Here is a 22,881-nt window from a genome sequence, read left to right on the forward strand (position 1 = left end):
TGCAGTAGCGCTAGGGTTACCGGTACCTAAGTCTTGGCTGGGGGCGGTGTTAGACCTGTCTGCTTCTGAGAGTCCCCTCACACTATGATTTATTTTGTTCCCCGTGCCTCCTAAAATTTGTCGCTTTTTCTTTGTCTACCAGGACCTTTTTGTGTGTTGTCCCATGGGGCTAGATGCTCTTTGATGCCCAGTTGCTCACCAAGTTCCTGGCACCTATGTACAAGGCGCCTGACGGAACCAGTGGCATAACCAACTGGGGTTGTCAACCCTAAAATGGTGGACACCATTGTCCCCTATGAGAGTGACTCCCATTGGAGCCCCTCTGACCTCTGACCCTTTGAAGGTTTTGGCGCACTTTGTGTAACCTGCAAACCTGACAGGAATCCCCTCAGGAGTTACAAGTACACAAAATGGCTGCCTTAGGAAGCCCAGTACGGTGGCTCCTAATGACCAAAAAGATACCTTGAAAGGGCCATGTCATTGATATAGCCAGGGAAGGTTCTGGAACCTTCTGGCTCGTGCTGGCATCCTAGGGCACGGGCTATAAAAGGCCCAGTCCCTGGCGGCCATAAAGAGAATGATCAAAGAACACCAGAAGAAGAGGACTTGACCCCAGATTGACACCTGCCCTGTTAACCCCCTGAGGCAGCTGTTAGCGCAGGCAGAAGAGCAGCAGAGGTTGCTGCCGTGGACCCTGACTGGCGTTCCAGTCAGAAGCGTGAGCAGTGACCTCTAGCCTTCAGCGCCTGGTCAGCGAGTGCCCAATTGCCCCTCAGAGACTTTGGCCATAGTTAGAGCCTCCCCGTCCCCCAGTGGTGAGATCGCAACTGCAACTCTTAAAAGTGCCACCTTCAACTTAAGTGCCTCCTGGCGGGCGTTCGGACGTCTCCGAACCCACCGCCGTCGACGCGCTGTTTGTGGATAGAAGGTGAGGTGCTGCGCTGGGGCGGGGAAAGGCTGGCCTTCATTTGGGCGAGATTACTGTCTCTGCCCTGCCCGAGTGACTTGGGAGCTGGTGTGTGGGCGGGAACCCCCCCCCGTGAGTGAGCTCGGAGGGAGGATCACGGAGCCCCTGGAACCCCCCTTCGCCCTTGGGAGAAGTGCTATACTGACTGGAGCGCTTACCGGCGCCGCCGAAGTGAGGTGGGCCGTCTCTACCCCTGAAGTTGCCGCGTTGTGGTGGAACTGTGATGCGGTCTCATTTTGAACTGTGCGCGCAGGTGTTTTGGCCCCTCCGGCAGCCCGTTCGACGGTCCCAAGACTCGTGAACTGGAGCCGCCTTCGGAAACCCCGCCTGCGCTGACAGAAGCGCACAGACTCCTCCGGCAGCAGTAGCATTGAACCGGCTGGCCGCGGAGTGTAATTGCCGTAGTCATTTCATGCCTTTATCTTCCAGATATACGCGCAATGAGTTGTGAGTGCAACTAAGGGATTATCACTCGTATCTTGTGCCAGGGAGCCCGAACCCGTGAACACTTCAAAAACTGTAAGAGCACGCATTCCGCATTGAATGACAAACGTAATGTGTTTACCCTGAAAGTGATTAATTTGTGGCAGCGATACCAGAATGACCCTGTGATATTTATGTGAAACGATCAGTATCTAACCTGCTAGGAAACTGTCCAGTCATTGCTGATATTTATTCCAGTCATTGCTGATATTTATTCCAGTCATTGCTGATATTTATTCTGATGTATTGAATCCTGATATTTATCCAGTATATTTATTTATTAGAGTCCAACTATTTATTCCTGAGAAACCAGTACACAGCTAATCAAACCCATGTAAGAAATGTGAATGTGATTACCTAAGTGAACTTCCTTCAAACCCAGAGAACTTTTACATAAACGAAACGTATTTTTCTATAACAGTGGTGTGGTGTCCTTTTTTTGTGTGGTGTGCAGGGAGCTATTATTTGGTCATAGCCGGCTTAACACAACAGCCTTCTACCGCCTTGTCACTCAAGCCAAGCTACCCCCCTTTGTGCTGGGCTTGCCTATCGCAGGTCCAACATAAAATTGGTGCTCAGCGGGTGGGATTGCGAGCCGTGCTTGTTTTGAACCACATAATAATTCAGTGTGCACCTCAGGTACACACCCGGAGTTTTCTCCTAGCGGCCCTCAAATTCAACGTTTTGCTTTTTCCAAATTCTTTCCTGGAGGTGGGTGGAAGTGACCCTCAAAGTTCTTATCCTGGTCACCTACTTCGGGGTGGTGGTCCACACTTTTCACTGACAAGATGGAATTCGAAATGTCAGAGCTGGAGACCTATACTGTGGCCCAGCTCAAGGATTTCTGTCAGGAGAGGGGAGTGTTTGTCAGGCGAGGGGCCAAAAGAGAGGAGCTCCGTACTAGTCTGCGAGCATGGGTGGAAGCACACACGGAGGGAACGGTGGAAGAGGAGGAATCGGACAGAGGTACTGTCATTGATAGGACGGCGGAATGTCCCCCAGGGGTGGGTGAGATGTCAATCAGCCCCAAGGCAACCTCGCGGGAGGGCAGCAGTGTGTCACCGAGAGGGTTGTCAGAAACCGAGTTAGCTGACAGGAGAGAGGAAAGACTGTTAAGGTGGGAAATAGCAAAAATGGAGTTGGAAGAACGGAGGGAGGGGAGGAGGTTGGAACATGAGTCCAAGCTGGAGATGGAAAGGAAAAGGATGGAACACGAGTTCAAGCTACGAGAACTCGAGTTCCAGGCCTCTAACATCACTCCGAAGGGTGTCGAGTCAAAGGAATTTGCCAGGGAGCCCAGGCCCCATTTACCCAAGGACGTAGTCGCCAGTTATACCGCTGGAGACGACATAGCCAAGTGGCTGGCAGCCTATGAGGTCTCCTTAAGAGCCCATGGGATCCATGAGAAGCATTGGGGTGGTTGATTATACCGGTACATGCCTCCGACAGGTAGGGATGCCCTATTGGCCCTAGACCGGGAGGAACAGGTTAATTACCCCGCCATGAAGGTGGCGCTCATCAGGAAGTTTGGGTTGACCCCCGAGAAATACCGGCAAAGGTTTAGGGGCAGCCACAAGCTGAGCTCACAAAATTGGGTTGACTTCCTGGATTTTGCCAAGAAAGCCCTGGAAGGGTGGGTCCAAGGTAGTGAGGTGGAGGACTATCAAGGGTTGTATGACTTAATCCTCAAGGAGCATCTACTCGAGAAATGTCTTCCCGAGCTGAGGCAACACCTGGTAGACAGCAAACTTACTTGCCCCCGTAAGCTTGCTGAGGAGGCGGACATTTGGGCGAGTACCCGAGTGTCCACGAAGGGGACTGGAGGAGATTCTCAGAAGTCCAGACAGGGCGCTCCCCAGAGGAAAGAGGGGGGAGATAATAAGAAAGAGTTCTCCAAAGGTCCCCAAAATAACTTTAAGGGGGAAAAACACCTTTTCCAACTCTAAGGCTAACCCGCAGAAGAACCCTAACCCTGGCCAGAGTCAGCAGCCAAGGGTTGTCCACTGCTTTGAGTGCGGTGGTATTGGACATTACAAAGGAGACCCGAAATGCCCAAAGAGACTACCCCCTCCCACTGGAGGAAAGGCCCCGGGAGTCGCTAGTGTAGCGCTCGGGGAGGAGATGTCCTTAAGTAAGGGAAGGGAGTGGGCAGGAGTCACCTTAGTGTCCCTGGGTGATCGGGAGATGGTTCCAAAGATCCAGGTGCCCGCGAATACTACCAAGTATGGGCAGTGGATCACCATCAATGGCCATAGAGGGGAAGCTCTGAGAGATACAGGAGCCAGTATGACTATGGTAAGGAGTCATCTGGTGTCCTCGGAGCAGGTGATGCCAGGCGTACTTCATCCAGCCGCAATGGCTGACGGCAGAATGGGTCATTATCCTGTGGCCGAGGTTCCCTTTGAGTGGGGAGGGGTTGCAGGTCCACTTCGAGTCGCCGTAAGCCCCGCCGTGCCAGTCGATTGTTTGCTGGGCAATGATATGGAGCGCAATGCTTGGAAGGAGGTGGAATACCGGACTAATTCTGAGATGCTGGGTACACCTGATTGGGCCTGTGTGAGTACCAGGTCGGCGACTGCTCGAGAGGAGAAGTCGCAGGGGTCGGAGTCTGGAACAATGGCCCGCCCCGTAGCTGCTGATGAGGGAGCATGTCGAGGACAGGAGGAGCCTGCCTCGACGTCCGTGCCCCGTGAGGCGGATAGACCACCTGCGGAGGTGGACCTGGAGTCCACGGAGGAGGACATGGTTCCGTTGGAGAACTTACCTATCCCCGCTGATTGGCGAGTGGAGGGAGGTCCGTCCAGGGAGGAACTGAGCAAGGGACAAAGGGAATGTCCCTCCCTCGAGGGTCTGAGGCAACAGGCTGAAGCCCAAGCAGCGGGTAACGAGTCTGGGAACTATCATGTTTACTGGGAGGATGGCCTTCTCTACAGTGAACCCAGGGCGCCAGTGCACGGATTGTCACGGGCCCTGGTAGTCCCACAGTGTTACCGAGCCTTCCTGTTAGAGTTGGCTCATGAGATTCCCTTGGCAGGACACTTGGGTCAGGACAAGACCTTTGCCAGGCTTGTCCCCCACTTTTATTGGCCACGAATGAGGGTGGCGTCCGACGCATACTGTCGGCCGTGTGTGTCATGCCAAGCCAGTGGGAAAACAGGGATGAAGCTGAAAGCTCCCCTGGAACCACTTCCCGTCGTTGGCACCCCCTTTGAAAGGGTGGGCATCGACATTGCTGGGCCCCTAGATCCACCGACAACCTCCGGTCACAGGTTTATCCTGGTACTGGTGGATCATGCCACAAGATATCCAGAGGCAATTCCTCTGAGAACCATCACTGCACCGGTGGTGGCAAAGGCCCTGATGGGGATCTTTACCCAAGTGGGTTTCCCCAAGGAAGTTGTGTCTGATAGGGGGACCAACTTCATGTCAGCATACATGCGGGCAATGTGGAAGGAGTGTGGAGTGACCTACCGGTTCACCACTCCTTATCACCCACAGGCCAATGGCCTTGTGGAAAGATTCAACAAGACGTTGAAGGGTATGATCAGAAGTCTACCCGAAAGCCTGCGGAGGAAATGGGATGTCCTCCTACCCTGTTTACTTTTTTCTTACAGGGAAGTGCCGCAGAAGGGAGTGGGCTTCAGCCCCTTCGAGCTTTTGTACGGGCACCCTGTACGTGGACCTCTCAGCCTGGTGAGGGACTCCTGGGAAAAGTCTCCCCGGAAAGTTCCCCAGGATGTGGTGAGCTACATGCTGGCCTTCCGGAGCCAAATGGCTAAGTTGTGGAAGCAAGCTTCTGACAACTTGGAAGCCAGCCAGGCAGTGATGAAAGCGTGGTACGACCACAACGCTCACCCAGTGGAGCTGGAGCCTGGACAGAAGGTGTGGGTGATGGAGCCGGGAGAGCTGAGCGCTCTTCAGGACCGTTGGACAGGCCCCTATGAGGTATTGGAAAAGATGGGCAAGTCTACCTACCTGGTGGATGTCAAGACCCCACGGCATCCCCATAGGGTGCTGCATGCCAATCGCCTCAAGCCCCACTATGAGAGGCCCGAAGTCATGTTAATCATGGTGACTGATGGATCGGAGGAAGAGGACACTGAGCCTCTCCCCGACCTGTTTGCGTCTCAAGAGAAGGATGGGTCAGTGGGGGGAGTAAACTCTCACCATCCCTAACTCTGGAGCAGCAGGAGGAATGTCGCCAGGACTTGGGGTCATTCTCTCCTCTGTTCTCCCTTGTCCCGGGTAAGACCCATCTGTGTGTTCATGACATGGACACCGGTGACAGCCCACCTGTGAAGTCTAAGTCTTACCGGCTGTCGGACAAGGTGAAGGCCAGCATCCGAAGCGAAGTAGCTAAGATTCTGGAGCTCGGAGTCATTGAACCTTCGAATAGCCCTTGGTCTAGCCCGGTGGTTTTAGTTCCCAAAGCTGCACCACCTGGCACCACGCCAGAATTGCGATTCTGCGTGGACTATCGAGGACTCAATTCGGTCACGAAGACCGATGCTCATCCGATCCCTCGGGCGGATGAACTGATTGACCGGTTGGGAGCTGCCCAATATCTGAGTACCATTGACCTCACAGCAGGGTACTGGCAGATTCCCATGACTGATGGAGCAAAGGAAAAGTCAGCCTTCTCCACACCTGATGGACACTACCAGTTCTGTGTGATGCCCTTTGGGCTCAAGAACGCTCCTGCAACATTCCAGCGACTGGTGAACACGATCCTCACTGGGAAGGAATCCTTCTCTGCTGCTTACCTGGACGACATTGCCGTCTTCAGTAGCAGGTGGGAGGATCACTTGCAGCACCTGCAAGACGTTCTCCAGGCCCTGGAACAAGCTGGTCTGACGATCAAGGCCAGGAAGTGTCAGATTGGGCAGGGGTCGGTGGTGTACTTAGGTCACTTGGTGGGCCGGGGAACGGTGCAACCCCTTCAGGCAAAGATTGAGGCAATCGTGGCCTGGGAACCCCCCAAGACCCAGACTGAGGTCCGAGCCTTCCTGGGCCTCACAGGTTACTACAGACGGTTCGTGAAGGGGTATGGCACTATCGTGGCTCCCCTTACTGAACTCACGGCCAAGAAGCAACCCAGGAGAGTCATCTGAACCGAGGCTTGCCAACAAGCCTTCGACACCCTGAAACAAGCATTGTGCAACGCTCCAATTTTGAAGGCTCCAGATTTCTCAAAGGAATTCATTGTCCAGACAGACGCATCCGACATTGGCATTGGGGCGGTGCTATCGCAACTCAATGAAGAGGGTCTGGATCAACCCGTGGTCTTCCTGTCACGGAGACTACACGGAGAACAGAGATGGAGTACCATTGAGCGGGAAGCCTTTGCGGTGGTCTGGGCACTGAAGAAGCTGCGACCATACCTGTTTGATTCGCACTTCCTGGTTCAGACAGACCACCGACCCCTTCGTTGGCTCATGCAGATGAAGGGGGAAAACCCAAAACTGTTGAGGTGGTCTATCTCCCTACAGGGAATGGACTTTCGGGTGGAACATCGGCCCGGAGCTGACCACGCCAATGCAGACGGTCTCTCCCGGTATTTCCGCCTTAGTGTTGAGAACTCCCAAGGGGTTGGGTAGCTCTCCCCACTTTCAGCTGGGGGGGACGCGTGTTAGACCTGTCTGCTTCTGAGAGTCCCCTCACACTATGATTTATTTTGTTCCCCCGTGCCTCCTAAAATTTGTCGCTTTTTCTTTGTCTACCAGGACCTTTTTGTGTGTTGTCCCATGGGGCTAGATGCTCTTTGATGCCCAGTTGCTCACCAAGTTCCTGGCACCTATGTACAAGGCGCCTGACGGAACCAGTGGCATAACCAACTGGGGTTGTCAACCCTAAAATGGTGGACACCATTGTCCCCTATGAGAGTGACTCCCATTGGAGCCCCTCTGACCTCTGACCCTTTGAAGGTTTTGGCGCACTTTGTGTAACCTGCAAACCTGACAGGAATCCCCTCAGGAGTTACAAGTACACAAAATGGCTGCCTTAGGAAGCCCAGTACGGTGGCTCCTAATGACCAAAAAGATACCTTGAAAGGGCCATGTCATTGATATAGCCAGGGAAGGTTCTAGAACCTTCTGGCTCGTGCTGGCATCCTAGGGCACGGGCTATAAAAGGCCCAGTCCCTGGCGGCCATGAAGAGAATGATCAAAGAACACCAGAAGAAGAGGACTTGACCCCAGATTGACACCTGGGCGAGATTACTGTCTCTGCCCTGCCCGAGTGACTTGGGAGCTGGTGTGTGGGCGGGAACCCCCCCCGTGAGTGAGCTCGGAGGGAGGATCGCGGAGCCCCTGGAACCCCCCTTCGCCCTTGGGAGAAGTGCCATACTGACTGGAGCGCTTACCGGCGCCGCCGAAGTGAGGTGGGCCGTCTCTACCCCTGAAGTTGCCCCGTTGTGGTGGAACTGTGATGCGGTCTCATTTTGAACTGTGCGCGCAGGTGTTTTGGCCCCTCCGGCAGCCCGTTCGACGGTCCCAAGACTCGTGAACTGGAGCCGCCTTCGGAAACCCCGCCTGCGCTGACAGAAGCGCACAGACTCCTCCGGCAGCAGTAGCATTGAACCGGCTGGCCGCGGAGTGTAATTGCCGTAGTCATTTTATGCCTTTATCTTCCAGATATACGCGCAATGAGTTGTGAGTGCAACTAAGGGATTATCACGCGTATCTTGTGCCAGAGAGCCCGAACCCGTGAACACTTCAAAAACTGTAAGAGCACGCATTCCGCATTGAATGACAAACGTAATGTGTTTACCCTGAAAGTGATTAATTGGTGGCAGCGATACCAGAATGACCCTGTGATATTTATGTGAAAAGATCAGTATCTAACCTGCTAGGAAACTGTCCAGTCATTGCTGATATTTATTCCAGTCATTGCTGATATTTATTCCAGTCATTGCTGATATTTATTCCAGTCATTGCTGATATTTATTCTGATGTATTGAATCCTGATATTTATCCAGTATATTTATTTATTAGAGTCCAACTATTTATTCCTGAGAAACCAGTACACAGCTAATCAAACCCATGTAAGAAATGTGAATGTGATTACCTAAGTGAACTTACTTCAAACCCAGAGAACTTTTACATAAATGAAACGTATTTTTCTATAACAGTGGTGTGGTTTCCTTCTTTTTGTGTGGTGTGCAGGGAGTTATTATTTGGTCATAGCCGGCTTAACACAATAGCCTTCTACCGCCTTGTCACTCAAGCCAAGCTACCCCCCTTTGTGCTGGGCTTGCCTATCGCAGGTCCAACAGGCGGTAATAATCCCTGTGTATAAAAAAGGGGACAAAACTTTTACCAGGGAACTACAGGCCCATCAGCCTAATAGATACAGTACAAAAGGTCAGAGGCAAAATGACTCTAGCAAAAATTATGACCTGGGTGGTAGAAAATAATGTTTTATCTTCCTATAAAGCTGCTCTATTGGGAGACAGTGCAGTTGGCGAAGGGCAGTCTCTATGCTGCTTTTATTGACTTACGCGCAGCTTTTGACCTAGTCCCTCTCTCCCTGCTATGGAAAGTTTTGGCCGGGATGGGTATGCCACTAGAAACTCTATCGTTAGTGATGAGACTGCACGAGTCAACCTGCGCAAAGATACAGCAGGGGAGACACGGGCAGGTATCTGCTGAGTTCCCGGTAGAACAGGGGGTACGCCAAGGCTGTGCCATGGCCCCGACGCTTTTTTCCCTTTACATTAATGGAGTAGTGGAGCGTATGTTGTCTGCTTCTGTAGATGCTCCAATTTTGGATGGCGTGAAGACGCCAATCCTATTATTCGCAGACGACACGCTCATACTATCCAAAACCCCCAGTGGCCTGCAGCGTGCCTTGAACATCTTTGAGGGCTTTTGTACTGATCATGGGCTTGAAGTAAAGGTAGCTAAAATGAAGCTCATGACATTTAATCCCCATCCCAGCTTCAGAGGGAACTTTTTCATGGATGGCCAAAAGGTAGAAATGGTTTCGGACTTTGTTTATCTGGGAATCCATATAGCTAAGGGCGTAAAGTGGGGGAAACACACAGTAATGGCGGCTCTCAAATTCCGCCAGAATACTGGTGCTATAAGTGCTGAGCACAAAAAGTCTTTGACTAAACCCATTGTGCCAGCACTCCAAGTATATGAGGCCATAGCCGTTAGCTCGGCACTTTACGGCGCAGAGCTTTGGGGCTATGACAATCTGGCACCACTAACGCTCGCTGAGAACAAATTCCTTCGAAACCTCATTGGCCTCCCCAAAAGCACACCCACGAAGCCGCTGCGTTGCGAGTTAGGTAGGAAAGCCATTGCAGATATGGCTAGATTATGACCCATTTTATACAGGCGGCGTATTTGGGTCACCCCAGAAATCGCCCATTACGCAAGGGGCTTCCTGGATGTAATTAACTGTGATAAGTTCCACAAGATAGGCTGGCTAAAAGATTTGTCCAGAACACTGGGGATCTTGGGTATGATTGAGCTATGGGAGAAACCAGAGGAGGCCAAGTTTCCGACAAAAGCTGCTATAAAAACAAAGTATTGGGAAATGGTAGAATGTCGGAACTAGAACGAAGCAGATCCTTCCTCCTTGGAGGGGCGGTTCCTGGAAGTAAAAGCTTCCCCATCCCTTGAGTCCTATTGGGACATCATAACTAAACCACAGGATAGGAAGCCATACTTCCAGCTTAGAGTGGGGTCTCTCCCAATTAGATCGCTAACTGGAAGATGGGCAGAAGGCAATTCTCATGTCTGCCCAGCTTGTAAAAACTGCACTGAGACCATTGCCCACCTACTTTTTGTGTGTGGGGCTTACTCAATCCCTCGACGTGTCTCGCTGAGGGCTATGTGCAAACAGCTCGGCACGAGAGAGAGTGATGTGGCTCTAAGAATCATCTGCACCAGTTCTATGCCAACTATTGCTGTGGCAGTTGCCAAATTTTTAGGTTGGGCATGGGTTATCAGAAGGAAAGCTCTTGTATATTAGCAGGCTTGATGTGATGAACCTAGGCCTTTGTTTGTCTTTCTAACCAGCCAATGTGAATGCTATGACCCTGTCTTTCTGTCCTTATATTGGTTTTATAAATGTAAGAACTTTGATGTTTTATTGATGAATTTTAATATTGTTGAAGTCACGATGCTTTATCTCTTTTTAAAGGAAGCAAAAAAAATGATTTTTTTTTATGACGCTGTAAATATCTTTTAACCTTGCTATTATGGATGTAATGGTTTTAAATAGATTATGCTTTTATGAGTTTTTTACCTCGAATAAAGCAAATTTGACTGTATCTAATAACTTGGTATTCCTTACATGACATGATTTTTTAGTCTTTTATTTCAAAAGGTTACCATTTTTGTGAAGTTACCAAAGATGATAGGATTTCTTAAAAAGTTCTGAAAAGCGCAAATGTGGATATTGCACACATCTTGTAAAAATAATCATTTTAAATTGATTTGTAAAACAAGAAATAACATTCAGTATTTCAGAAAGTATTTAATTATTTACTTAATGTCTCTTTTTGCTACTTTTCGAAACATAGTTTTTCACTTCTTCAAGCAGCTGAGGAAGAAGTCTATGTAGCTGTGAGAGCATTTTTTGCTACTTTTCGAAAAATAATTGTTTTACTTTTTCAAGCAGCTGAGGCAGACATCTATGTAGCTGTGAGAGTAAAAGTGTGAGTTTTCTGAACCAAGGAATCATTTAGCAGATTTGGATATTGTTCTTCTTACTCAAAACATCTATATAATACAGTATTCTGGTTATTCATGCATTATTCAGCACAAAAGGTTATTTTGAGATTTCTGATTTATTACAGAAGTTGATACCCTTTAAAAGACTTGAATCAATCAATCAATCAGGGAATTGTAAGCACGCTACTTACCTGTGAGGGTCTCAAGGTGCTGATGGGTGGTCCGCAGATCTGTTTAGCCCAAAGAGTTAGGTCTTGAGGGTCTTCCTGAAGGTGTTCAGGGAGGGGGTGCGTCTGATGTCTGCCGGTAGCTCGTTCAAGTTCTTGGCTGCAATGTGAGAGAAGGATCTTCCGCCTGCTCTGCCTCTGTGGATGCGCAGGGTTTCGGCCAGCGCGAGGTTGGAAGATCGGAGGTTTCTTTTGGGTACGTGGAAGTTGATTCTGTCGTCAAGGTATCCGGGTCTGTTGTTGTGTAGGCATCTGTAGGAGTGAGTGAGGATTTTGAAAGTGACTCTTTTCTCCATGGGGAGTGAGTGGAGACTTCGTAGGTGTTGACTGATGTGTTCGTGTCGGGGGATGCCGAGGATGAGGCTGACGGCGGTGTCCTGTATTGTCTGGAGTTTGCGAAGTAGGGACTTATTGATGCCAGAGTAGAGTGCATTTCCATAGTCCAGTCTGCTGGTGATGAGTGCGTGGGTGACTGTCTTCCTTGACTCAGGGGGGGTCCACTTGAAGGTCTTGCGGAGGATGCGGAGGGTCTTGAAGCAGCTGGAGGTGATGGCGTTGACCTGTCGGTTCATAGTGAGTGATGAGTTGAGCACGATGCCGAGGTTCTTGGCGTGTTCTGAGGGGGCAGGTGGGCTTCCGAGGGCTGTCGGCCACCAGGTGCTGTCCCATGCAGAAGGGGTGGTACAGAGGATGAGGACTTCTGTTTTGTCGGCGTTGAGGTTCAGGCAGCTAATGGTCATTCAGACTGCGACATCTTGCATTCCTTTCTGGACGTTGAGTTTGGCAGGGGTGGGGTCTTTGGTGAGGGAGAGGATGAACTGGGTCTTGTCAGCGTAGAATACGATGTTGAGGCCGTGTTGTCGGACGATGGCTGCGAGGGGGACCATGTAGATGTTGAAGAGGGAGGAGCCAGGGATGAACCCTGTGGGACTCTGCAGGTGATTTTGTGGGGTCAGAGAGGAAGGGTGAGAGTCTTATCCTTTGGCTTCTTCCAGTGAGGAATAATCAGATCCAGTCCAGGGCTGTTCCTTGTATGCCTCAGTTGTGTAGTCTGGCGACTAGTATGCAGTGGGAGACGGTGTCGAAGGCAGCTGATAGGTCGAGTAGGAAAGGGGGTGTGGAGTGGCCTTTGTCCAGGAGGTTGCAGATGTTGTCTGTGGCAGTGAGTGGTTCGGAATCCGGATTGGGACGGGTCGAGTACGGCGTTCTCTTCAATTGATCTTGTCAGTTACCTGTTGACTGTTTTCCCTGGAAAGGGGAGGGGCAAGATGGGCTGATAGATTTTGAGGTTGGTGGGGTCAGCTGTGGGCTTTTTGAGGAGAGGTCTGACTTCTGCATGATTCCATTCATCTAGGAAGGTGCCTGTTTTGAAGGTGGTGTTGATGGTGCGTTGTAGTTGTGAATGGACACAATTGAAGGACAAGTTCTCAGGAATATGGGCCCATTAATATCACCAGAGCTTTATGGGGCCCTGTTATACCCCTAAGTACTTTAGGGTGCATTCTTTTAAATAAAGACAGATTACTTCTTCCTCTAAAGAACCACAATCACAACAATTTAATTTTGCTCCTTAAACCATTGCAGTTCAATCACTACATTGTTTGGGTAGTATTACTAGTTAAAACACTGACTGTGGAGTAGCTTAAACAATTCTTGTTTCACCAATATTCAGCCAGAATTATCCATTAGAGAAAGCCACTGTTCCCTCTGTAAGTCTACCTAAAATGCAACTTTCACCTAATACAGTTTATCCCTGATTGAAGACTAAGATTTTGTTGTTGAACCAGGACTCAGTGTTTGTGTTTTAATTAAGCCTCATGAAACCCATGACCCACAAGTCGCCCAACTGATTCTAATAGAGAACATATTTTTAATTGATTACTATAGACAATGGGTTTGGGCCACATGAATCCCGATATCTGTTCTGAGTGAATGGATAATCATTTTAAAAAAACTTTAATAAAGATAACCTTCATCAGGCCAAAGGGTGCAGAAATCTGGATACCTAACTTTGCAATCTTGCTTGAGTTTCTTTTTCTTTGCCAGTAAAAAATAGATGTGGTAAAGCTTAAAAGCATTAGGCACCATTGTAGCCTGCAACATGTCATCATTTGCCATAATTTACCAGAATTTGGATAATCTATAAACTCCAATCAACAATCAAATATTTGAGGGTTCAAGGGAAGTATTTAAAGACCCGGGCACAGTTATAACCCCCCGCACAAGTTATAACAAACAACAAATAACTGTGGGTCTAATGATGGGTCTAATCTATAAACTCACCATCGCTGCTTCCATGTTCTCAGTTAAGCTCTTGTTGTCAGGACCTTTGCTGTGGAAGATAAGCTCTTAAGAAGTTATTTGAAGGTAGAATCCTTATGCAACACTGGTATCTTCTTGCCCTTACAAAAGAGGAATGATATAATAAGGGTACATGGATAATCTTATTTGTATAATTTAGTATGTATAGTATCAACAATAGCTGAACAAGGATAAGCAGGTATTGACTAAATGGCATCTTTTTGGTGCCAGGGGTGCCTGTGTGCCTTATTCCAAGGTGGTCACACTTCTGTGAGGCTCCTTGTGCTGTGGTAAACATCCATTACCATCTTGATTAAACTTGCCTTCTAAATCCTCAACATGATTCAGCCTGGAGACCTTGTGTGCCCTATTATCAGCTTGTGGGGGTGTGTTGCCACTTTGGAGCCACCTGCAGTGTAATTTGGCCAATGTAGTTTGCCTGTGACAGTAAGTGTGCTGATGAGTGACTCTGCCAGGTGAAGGCAGAGAATGGGCAACGAGGACTACATGATTCCCCGTAGGTGCTACCTGGGAGCTTTGGGGACTAGCTCTCCGGTGGCACTATGCAATAAACAAGCCCTTCAACATCAACGTGTAGCTCTCACTGTTGGGGCATCTGTGCTGGAGTAAAAGCTTGTTTGGCCACCCACTATCTGCGATCACATGGGATTTTACTGGGGGCATTGATAGGGATTCTTCCTCTTCCACCATTTGTGCAGGATCAGGACTAGGTGCGTGGCAGAATGGGATGACTAGCCTGCTCAGGCTCCCCGGCATTTTTCTGCTGCTGGGGGTGGGGGGCAGGGTGACTAGCCCCTGGCGGATTGGCTGGGCCAGAAAGAGACATAATCATGGTCATGAGCATGGCGCTTGGGCTCCTTATCAGCTCCCATGCTTCCTGAAGGCCAGTGGGCAAATGCAATATTTGGCTAGAAGCTGGGGCGTGGAAACCACCCAATTCAATAATAAGGAGTGGAGCTCCTTTAGGTATTGGATCCGGACAATTTCATCTGTGTCTATGATGCCCTATGCTATGTTTGTTCAGATACAACATGCAACTAGGTTAATATGACCACAAATAAATATTAGTACCAAGCAGTTGGTCAAGCACACCTGATAATAAACTAAAGGCCTCTGGGGACTTCTTATAATAGCCTCTCGAGGATTGAGGTATTTGGCTACTACATTACATGGCAATATCGATGGTCCCTACACCTTGCATTCTATATCAAGTGAGCCCTACTAGCTGCATTTACATGGGTTAACATGGCCCTAAGCAGTCCTAGCTCATATTTGAAACTATAGGCACCCCAAAGGCCTCATCCACAGATAGACCTGGGGCGTTGCAGGAGATTACTACTAATGCATAAGTCCCAGATATGAAGGCGTTGCTCCTTTACATGCATAAAAGTCTCACTTCTGTCAATAATGAACTAGACGCTCTCAGATCTAGAGTTGACCATACAACAATGACTATTGGCCAACAGGAAAAGAGACTGACTGCTGCTGAGGCACATATTTTACAGGAACCTTTAAACAATGATCTGTAGGCGAGATCCTGGTGCAACAATCTGCACCTGGATGGTATTCCTGAATAGACAAACACTGGTAGTTTGGTCACCTATGTCGAATCATCATTCAAAACTTTATTTGTGTTGCTCGAATATGAATTTACCTCAAATAAATGAAAAGAGAAGAGGCGTTTGGCAAAACAGGAACACGTTGGTTTAATTAACCGCAGCAGTCGTGTATGTATCGACTAAGGCGCATCTGAGGACAGTCTAGGAGTACAGAAGTTTTGGCCACACATATACTCATTTTATGGGTACAATAAAACACTTGGACATTCTTTGAAAAGCATAATAATCATAAACAACAAGTACAATCAACTGATAAGGGGGACACAGATGGCTCTCAAGGTTGTGGAGAGCTAGTGTGGGCCAGTGTATGCATGTTCAGATGTCCGATGTGATGAGCATGCGATCACCCCGTGCAATGTACATTCTGTGTCCTGATTGGCTGCGTGTAATATGGCGGTCATTGATATATTTACCAATATTCTCATTATTATACATACAGTTGTTACATCGTACATCAACATTGCATTGACTGATATTGACGTCATTATGCCTGCATAAGTTACGGTGTACATCAACATTGGATTTACTGGTATTGACATAACTGTGCTTGCATAGGTTACAGCATACATCAATATTGCATTTATTGGTACTACCGCTGCTATGCGTGCATTCATCTGGGTGTATATTGCTAGTGTATTTATCAATCACAACATTTGGCACAGATAGTTTTCCTCAGTTCTCCCAGACCACCTCCTGGCACTGCCCCTCATCTGATCCTGATTAGATTGTTCAATTTTAGTGATTGCATATAGTGCTAAGACGGACACATGAGAAAGCAACATAATCACATGAGAGAATCAACATATCGATCTATCCTGATTTTTCATTAGCCATCCAGGAGGTTCTTAGAGAATACCTGCCCCTGAAGTGGAAATTGAGACCGGCTGGTGTACCATATGTAATGTTATATCCTGCACAGTTAAAGATTATGCACCACGACAAGCGCCATATATTTTCGACACCACACAGTGCCATTCTTTTTTGTCAAACAAATATTAGCTAGACCTAAATAGGGCTCTTCTAAAGGCTCACACCCTCTTTTTAAATTCTTAATAAAGTAGAGTAATTATATGATGGGGTGGAATTGACGTCCAGGGCTAGTAGGTTGCTTGACATGATGAGCTTTGCTGTTAATGCAAAGCTGTGGTCTGTAGGATGGCTTACTTTCTGTAGGTCACAGTATCTTGCGCAATTAATCTCATACTTGATATTACCTTATCTAGATGCTTACACATTAAATATTTGACTGGGACTTTTAGAAAATACTAGACAATGCTTCTATTACTGGGGAAGTACTGCACCCCTTATTGAAAGGGGCATTAGGCCTTGGCACAAGGAGATTGGTTAGTGCTCTCACGATTTGCATCAATCATGATAAGATATGCATGTATCATTACTCATGTGATCTTCAGGCTCTCAAAGCTAGCACAATGTCTTTGTTGTCATAATTTGCATTTTACCAGGCAAACCCTCCCTGTGAGGGGGTGCTAAGTACCTGACACTTATGTCTCACCTTGGGAGAATCCCTGAACCATTTTTGTTATACAGCGTGGTGGGTTTAAGCTTGGCCATTAATGTTTGAGCTTTTTTGGTGGGTGGTATTCACTGGCGTGTTGGGGGTGCTGGTGTGGATGGTACTTTGAGGGCGATCAGACTTATTTTGGACAGGATTCTGATTTTGAAATTGGATATCAACCTGATTCCGACTTGCTTACACTTTTGTTATGCTTGGCAGCAAGGCACAATACATTTTCCATAGATGTGATTTCTTTAGTTCACAATGAGTCTGAGGGGGACTAAGATTCATTTTCTCACCTAGAATGAAAATGCAAAAGATACTTGTTTATTTAGATCACCACAAGATAGATGTGCCACTTCTTCAAGAAACACACCTTACAGCCCACACAGCATTTAAATGTGCACTCAAATGGAGTAGATGTCCTTCCCTTGCTATATTCCCCTCCTATGCTATGTACAGCTATCCTTATAAAATGTAACACTCCATTTATATTCCTCCGAGAAGTAAATGACACACAGGGGTGTTATAGCCTGCTCCAGGGGGCGATGCACTGCAAACATATAACTACTTTAAACATGTAAGATCCTAATGTTGACATCGCCATCTTTGTTAACACATGGTTTGGTTTCACAAACTATCATATAAGGCAGAGTTTTACTAGACTCATCCCCCAGACTCATGTAATTGTACAAAGAGGCACTGGACTCTGTGAGTGCCCTTCTCCCAGCAATCCAGGAAATATTACTACTTACTAGATAGTGATTCCTGCAAGTTTCATGGATTGCATCAGTCTTCGCGATATGGAACCCTATACTAGGATAAAGATGAGTGGGTTAATATGGGATCTCATTCCCTTTAGGAGAGACACCCGCCTAGGGTGTCCCTCTTTAGCCTCTTGTTATTCTATTGCACTGAACCGTTGGTTTGCGTAGTTCGTCAACTGCTCACTACAAGAGGCCTCAATTTTATGTTGCGTAACATTATTATATCATTATATGCAGACAACATTACTTTATATCTTTGTAACCCGGTGAGACATCATAGTCCAGTTATGAAGAAATGTATGCTGTCTGTAATACCATCTGGGATAACTTTTAGCTGGAATAAGTCCACTGTTTCTTGTAACCCCCACTGCATTCACTTATTATTTGGAATATCCACTTCCTTGGTGTCAGACTTTGGTTAAATACTTGGGTAGTTGGATTAGCCACGACGTGCCACTATCATATCAGAAAACTATGGAGTAGCAAAGTCCAAATTAGAAGAATAAGTCAAGTACTGTAATACATTTTTCTTATAATTGACAGCCAGAATCTCCCCGATGAAAATGATTATTCTATCCAAACTACTTTACATGATTACTATTTTTTTTCACGGACTCTTATATAGCGCAAACCTGACCCGAAGGTGTCAGGTATCAGAGGGCTTTACATAGCACCAGTTGCGTTACATGAGGACACATTAATTTCTGTTGTGCACGGGGAGATTATGTGATTTGCCCAGAATCACAGGATGTTCAGTGTCATTTTTGAGACTTGAACCCGGTTCCCCAGATACGAGGTCGACCGCCCTAGCCGTTAGGCCAACTCCTCCTTCCCCAATACTCCTATTCCATGAAATAAAAAAAATTCAGAAACCTTAGATCTCATCTGATTACACTTACTGGCTGGCAAACTGCCTAGACTTAAGAGGGAGACTCTTGCCCTCCTGTACAGACAGGGCGATCTGGCAGCCAAAGATTTTGGACTTTATTATTATTGTGCACAAGCACAATTTGCTTATTATTGGCTGCATTCCACATCACATAAAACTCACTTGGCGGTTAAATGTGAAACCATGGACCCCATCCCACTGCATGCTTTAATAGGGCAGCCTCCATGATGAAGTTATACAGAGATTAACTCAATTGCTTGCCCACTATTTGCTTGGGAGGGGTTCCATGGAAGAGTGACATGCCCAATACTATACACTCTGGAACAGCCACTTTTGTACTATTCTTTTCATCAGCTTACTAAAAGTAGATTGTTTCTTCGTAAACTACAGGCCTATAGGATCACTATACCCAGTGACGGCCGGCTCAGGTAAGCGCAGTGAGGGAGTGCAGGGCTTGACAGGGAGGGAAGCCGACAGACGACAGAATAGGTAGTATTTATTTATTTAATTATACCAATTTCTTAGTCTATCGACTCCCCCGCTCCCGCCCTGCCACACCACATTTACCTGTGCCAGCCGCCACTGATTATACTAGAAGATGTTTTCCTTAATAGCCATTTTCTTGACTAGCACAGAAGATTCCTAAGTCTATTCTCAGCAACAGGCAACATGGAAGGTGAACTACTCATTTTTCCCTCAAGAGCCTAAACTATGAACTCCTCCACCCAACATTCATCTAATCACTAGACTGTGAGCCTTGATTTATCTCCTGGTGAATGGCCCATGAGTCCCCCAGAACAACAAATAAATGACTCCGTTGCTTTGCTGGAAGGACCGACCACCATATTTACAAATGACTGCCTAGATGGAGGTGATTTATAAAGCATTCTGCAAGAACCGCATTCACTGAGGTTTCTGTCAATGCATTTAACTGTTTGCTTCAGCTCTGCATCGGAAGGATGCTGCCCGGCAGCAAACAGCATTATTTTTTTTTTTTTCGAAAAGAAATTCCCAAAACAGGATTTCATTTTTTAAAAGAAAACAAGTAATGCTCCCCTCTCCATGGGATGCTTCTTCCATGGTGGGGGGAGCATTATACTGAGCTTACTGTTCCTTTCTGCCAGATTGTACCCAGCAATAAGGAACTGTAAAAAATGACTACATGTTTACCCATTGAATTGGGCGGGTAAACTTTTTGCCATTTCTCTGTTGGCTCTTACTCCCCAGGGCTGTCGGCGAAGTTAGGCAATGGCGGAGACGGAGTAGCCTCGGCTGTGGCCAAACTGAAGGTACACCTCCATTCTAATTGGGCCGGAAAACCTTCATATTGGTGGTATGTATACTCTGTTGCTGTTTTGATGGAGTATACACACTGCCAATGTATACATCTGGCCGTGTATAATGCCATGCAGACAGAGGCGCCTGTTATACAGCACAAGCTCAGAACCAGACAGGAAACCAATTCAGAACATGCCATCAATAGCACTATTGCTGCACTCAAGCTAAGACGTTGGCACCTAATGGTCTTCACTATAAATTCTTGCACCACGTCTAGAATACCCCTCTAAAGGTCTTGCAATACCATTTAAATATTGATTACTTTTCTACCGGTGCAAAACCGTTGAGGCAGGTTTCATACATTTAGCCAGGAATTGTAAGGGAATAAATGGACACTGTTGCAAGGTCTTTAAAGTACATTCTACTGTGATCAAAATAACCATTGCACCACTGCCTCTGGTGATCCTTCTGGGTTACACTTTAGGCCTACCACAATCAGTGAGAGGGTTCACCCTCATTGTCCTGCTTCTAGCAAAGAGAATGGTGGCTTGTGTATGGGGGAGGACTTAGGTGTCCACCTGCAGATTTAATATACTGTAATGATCTTTTGGAAATATACTAATCCTTCACCCGTAGACCCAAACATTTGTCGTATCCATTACAGACATAATTTAGTACTCAGGTTACATCAACTCAATCTTCTTGTACTGCTTGTTAAAATTGTGGCAGAGCACACATTTCTTGGATGAACATTGTTTATGTATATGTCAGATTTGAATTGCATTTAGATAATATGGTGATACCCACTTTTCTGCACTACCCTTTACAATTCACTACCCCACTAGAACGAGTATGTCGGTCATGCTATCAATATTTTCATATTGCTATTCCGTTTTGATTGTCAAAACAGTAGACTGATATGATTAAACTTTTTTCTTACCTCCTGTCCAAAGTCTATTGATATGTAATTGCTAGATAGTAGATTAGATGCACATAACGGATGCTAAATTTGTAAACCTTAATAAACATAATTAAAAAAGATGAGCAGGTGTTGGTTTAGCAAAACTAAACAATTTAGCAAACTCGTATTAAACCAATTTGTGACCCAATATATGCTGCAGCAAAAACACAATACAATTACATGTGCATTTGGACACACTGTTGGTGAATTGATAAGCATGGCTTTATGTGGGTATTTTTTTTTTATTTAAAAAAACCTTGCCTGAAAGTGTTGTGTTATTCTTGACTCATTGGATGTGACTGAATTTTGCCAAACAAAACCCGTAATTTTAACAAGTGCTGACTCATGTGATTTATGAAGTATAAGAGGGTAACAATAATAGAAACTTTTTTTAGAAGAAAAAATAATTTCGGCATTTATTGACTTATGCGACAAACCTTGACTTCATTATCGGTGAACATACTGTCTTTGAAAGTTTGTTTAAAAATATTTGGTTTATTTGCACTTGTACCTTGTAAATGCAATAAAAAACAAAAAGAAAATCTATAATAATTTGTTAAAACAAAATTCACAGAGATTTAGCATACCAATCAGCTTCCAATTTGTATTTTAAGTGAATGCAGACAATCTTTTAAATGACGTGCTTTCCATTAATTTTACTGAGGTGTCCTAAATTATTCAAATAATGAGATTAAAAAAGTAACTAATAAAAGACAGTATAAATTAAACTGCAATGTAAAATGTTAATGCATGTTTAAAAAAATAAAGGGAAAATGATTTATAGGCTTAAAATGTATATGTTTTTTTTTGTGTGTATATTGATTGCTATTACTGCACTTTCACCTATATCACATATCAGTGTATGTTTACTATAGTTTTGTGATGGACCTGTTTCCCAATGCAATGCAAAACATGGTGTCTATTTACTATACATTAAAAATGGCCCACACGCGAAGTTCAAACTGAAACGTGCAGCACAAATTTTGGTAAATATGCTAAGGGGCATATTTACGAAATTGTCATGCAATGTAGCTCAGCAAGTCCCCTACTGCGTTGCACTGCATGACAGGAAAAGGACTGAATGTGCCATATTTAAGTCAATTCTAGCATTCCTGCCTTTTCCCCTGTGCTGGCGGCCTTTTGGCAGCCTAGCACCAAGGCAGGCACACTTGCACATAGTGCAAGGGTGCCTATGTAGCATGCAGGATTATTTTTGTGCCAAAAACAGCCCCCGGGGCATATTCCACTTCCTATGTGTGCTGCAGAATGGAACACGCTGCGTTGCTTCACTCTAGATTTATGGAGCCACTCCGGGCCCCACAAAGTGGCCTTCTGTGGCTTTATAATTCTCACTTGAGGACGGTTCGCATCCCACATACACCACACTGCGTGGTGCAACGGGACACAAATATACCCCTTTATATACCATAACATTGCCACAAGATATGCCCTTGTCAAATCATTTTGAAAACGAACATTTTAGCATAGATGATAAACAGATTTGTTTAAAAATAAGATTTCACAAATACATGTAAAGATATATCAAATAAACAACTCATTTACTTACATTTAGACGAGACATCCGGATGACAGCTTGAGCAGCGTGATGTGAGCCGCCTCTGGCAATGTTTGACGTGAAGACTGACGGGCGCCTCCTCGTATCAGTCGCGCGAGACTTTGACAGAACCAAACATTTACATAAGGACAGCAGCATGCCGATTAAGGTGTCGAGTTCTGTAACAGTACTGAACCCCTTTTAGAAGTACAATTCTTTCATAATAGCCACCATTGATGACCCGCCGATGCTCGGCTCCACACCAGCGCTAATCTGTCTATTTTAATACCAAGTAGATTTTCCGTTGTTGCCTGTAACGATTTAATCTCAAAGTCAGGAGAGGTCAAGTCTCAGTAAGGAAATCTAATTAGATTACAAAACACTTTTCTAGTTATTGCAACCAGTAGGGGACACTTGGAACTCTCTCTTCGCTGAAAACCCTAAACAGCATTTTTAAAAAGACAATGCCGTTTTACATCATTTAAAAATATAATGTTTTTGAAAATAATAGTGATAAATCATGAAGCACACGCCCAAAACTGAATTGTAGCTGAACTTTCAAAGATTCGTTTTTTATTGTTTAGCCTAATAGTAGTTATTGTATTTACACT

At 46.2% G+C, this 22,881-nt stretch overlaps 1 protein-coding gene across 2 annotated transcripts in view; it reads right to left on the bottom strand.

Moving 5' to 3' along the window:
• The window catches only part of LOC144824860 (retinol dehydrogenase 7-like), a 322,966-nt gene extending 300,393 nt beyond the window's left edge, over nucleotides 1-22,573 (bottom strand). Inside the window, exons 1-2 of one of the 2 annotated variants that reach the window (XM_078683842.1) lie at nucleotides 22,283-22,573; nucleotides 13,647-13,765 (exon numbers count right to left, since the gene is read on the bottom strand). In XM_078683842.1, coding sequence (XP_078539968.1) covers nucleotides 13,647-13,661 — 15 coding nt within the window. In that variant the 5' untranslated portion in view covers nucleotides 13,662-13,765; nucleotides 22,283-22,573. The remainder of the gene's footprint in view (nucleotides 1-13,646; nucleotides 13,766-22,282) is intronic. The other variant, XM_078683843.1, reaches the window with a different exon arrangement.
• Nucleotides 22,574-22,881: the final 308 nt, after the last annotated feature.

Source organism: Lissotriton helveticus, chromosome 3_1 (genome assembly GCF_964261635.1).
Source record: "Lissotriton helveticus chromosome 3_1, aLisHel1.1, whole genome shotgun sequence".
Taxonomy (NCBI): Eukaryota; Metazoa; Chordata; class Amphibia; order Caudata; family Salamandridae; genus Lissotriton; species Lissotriton helveticus.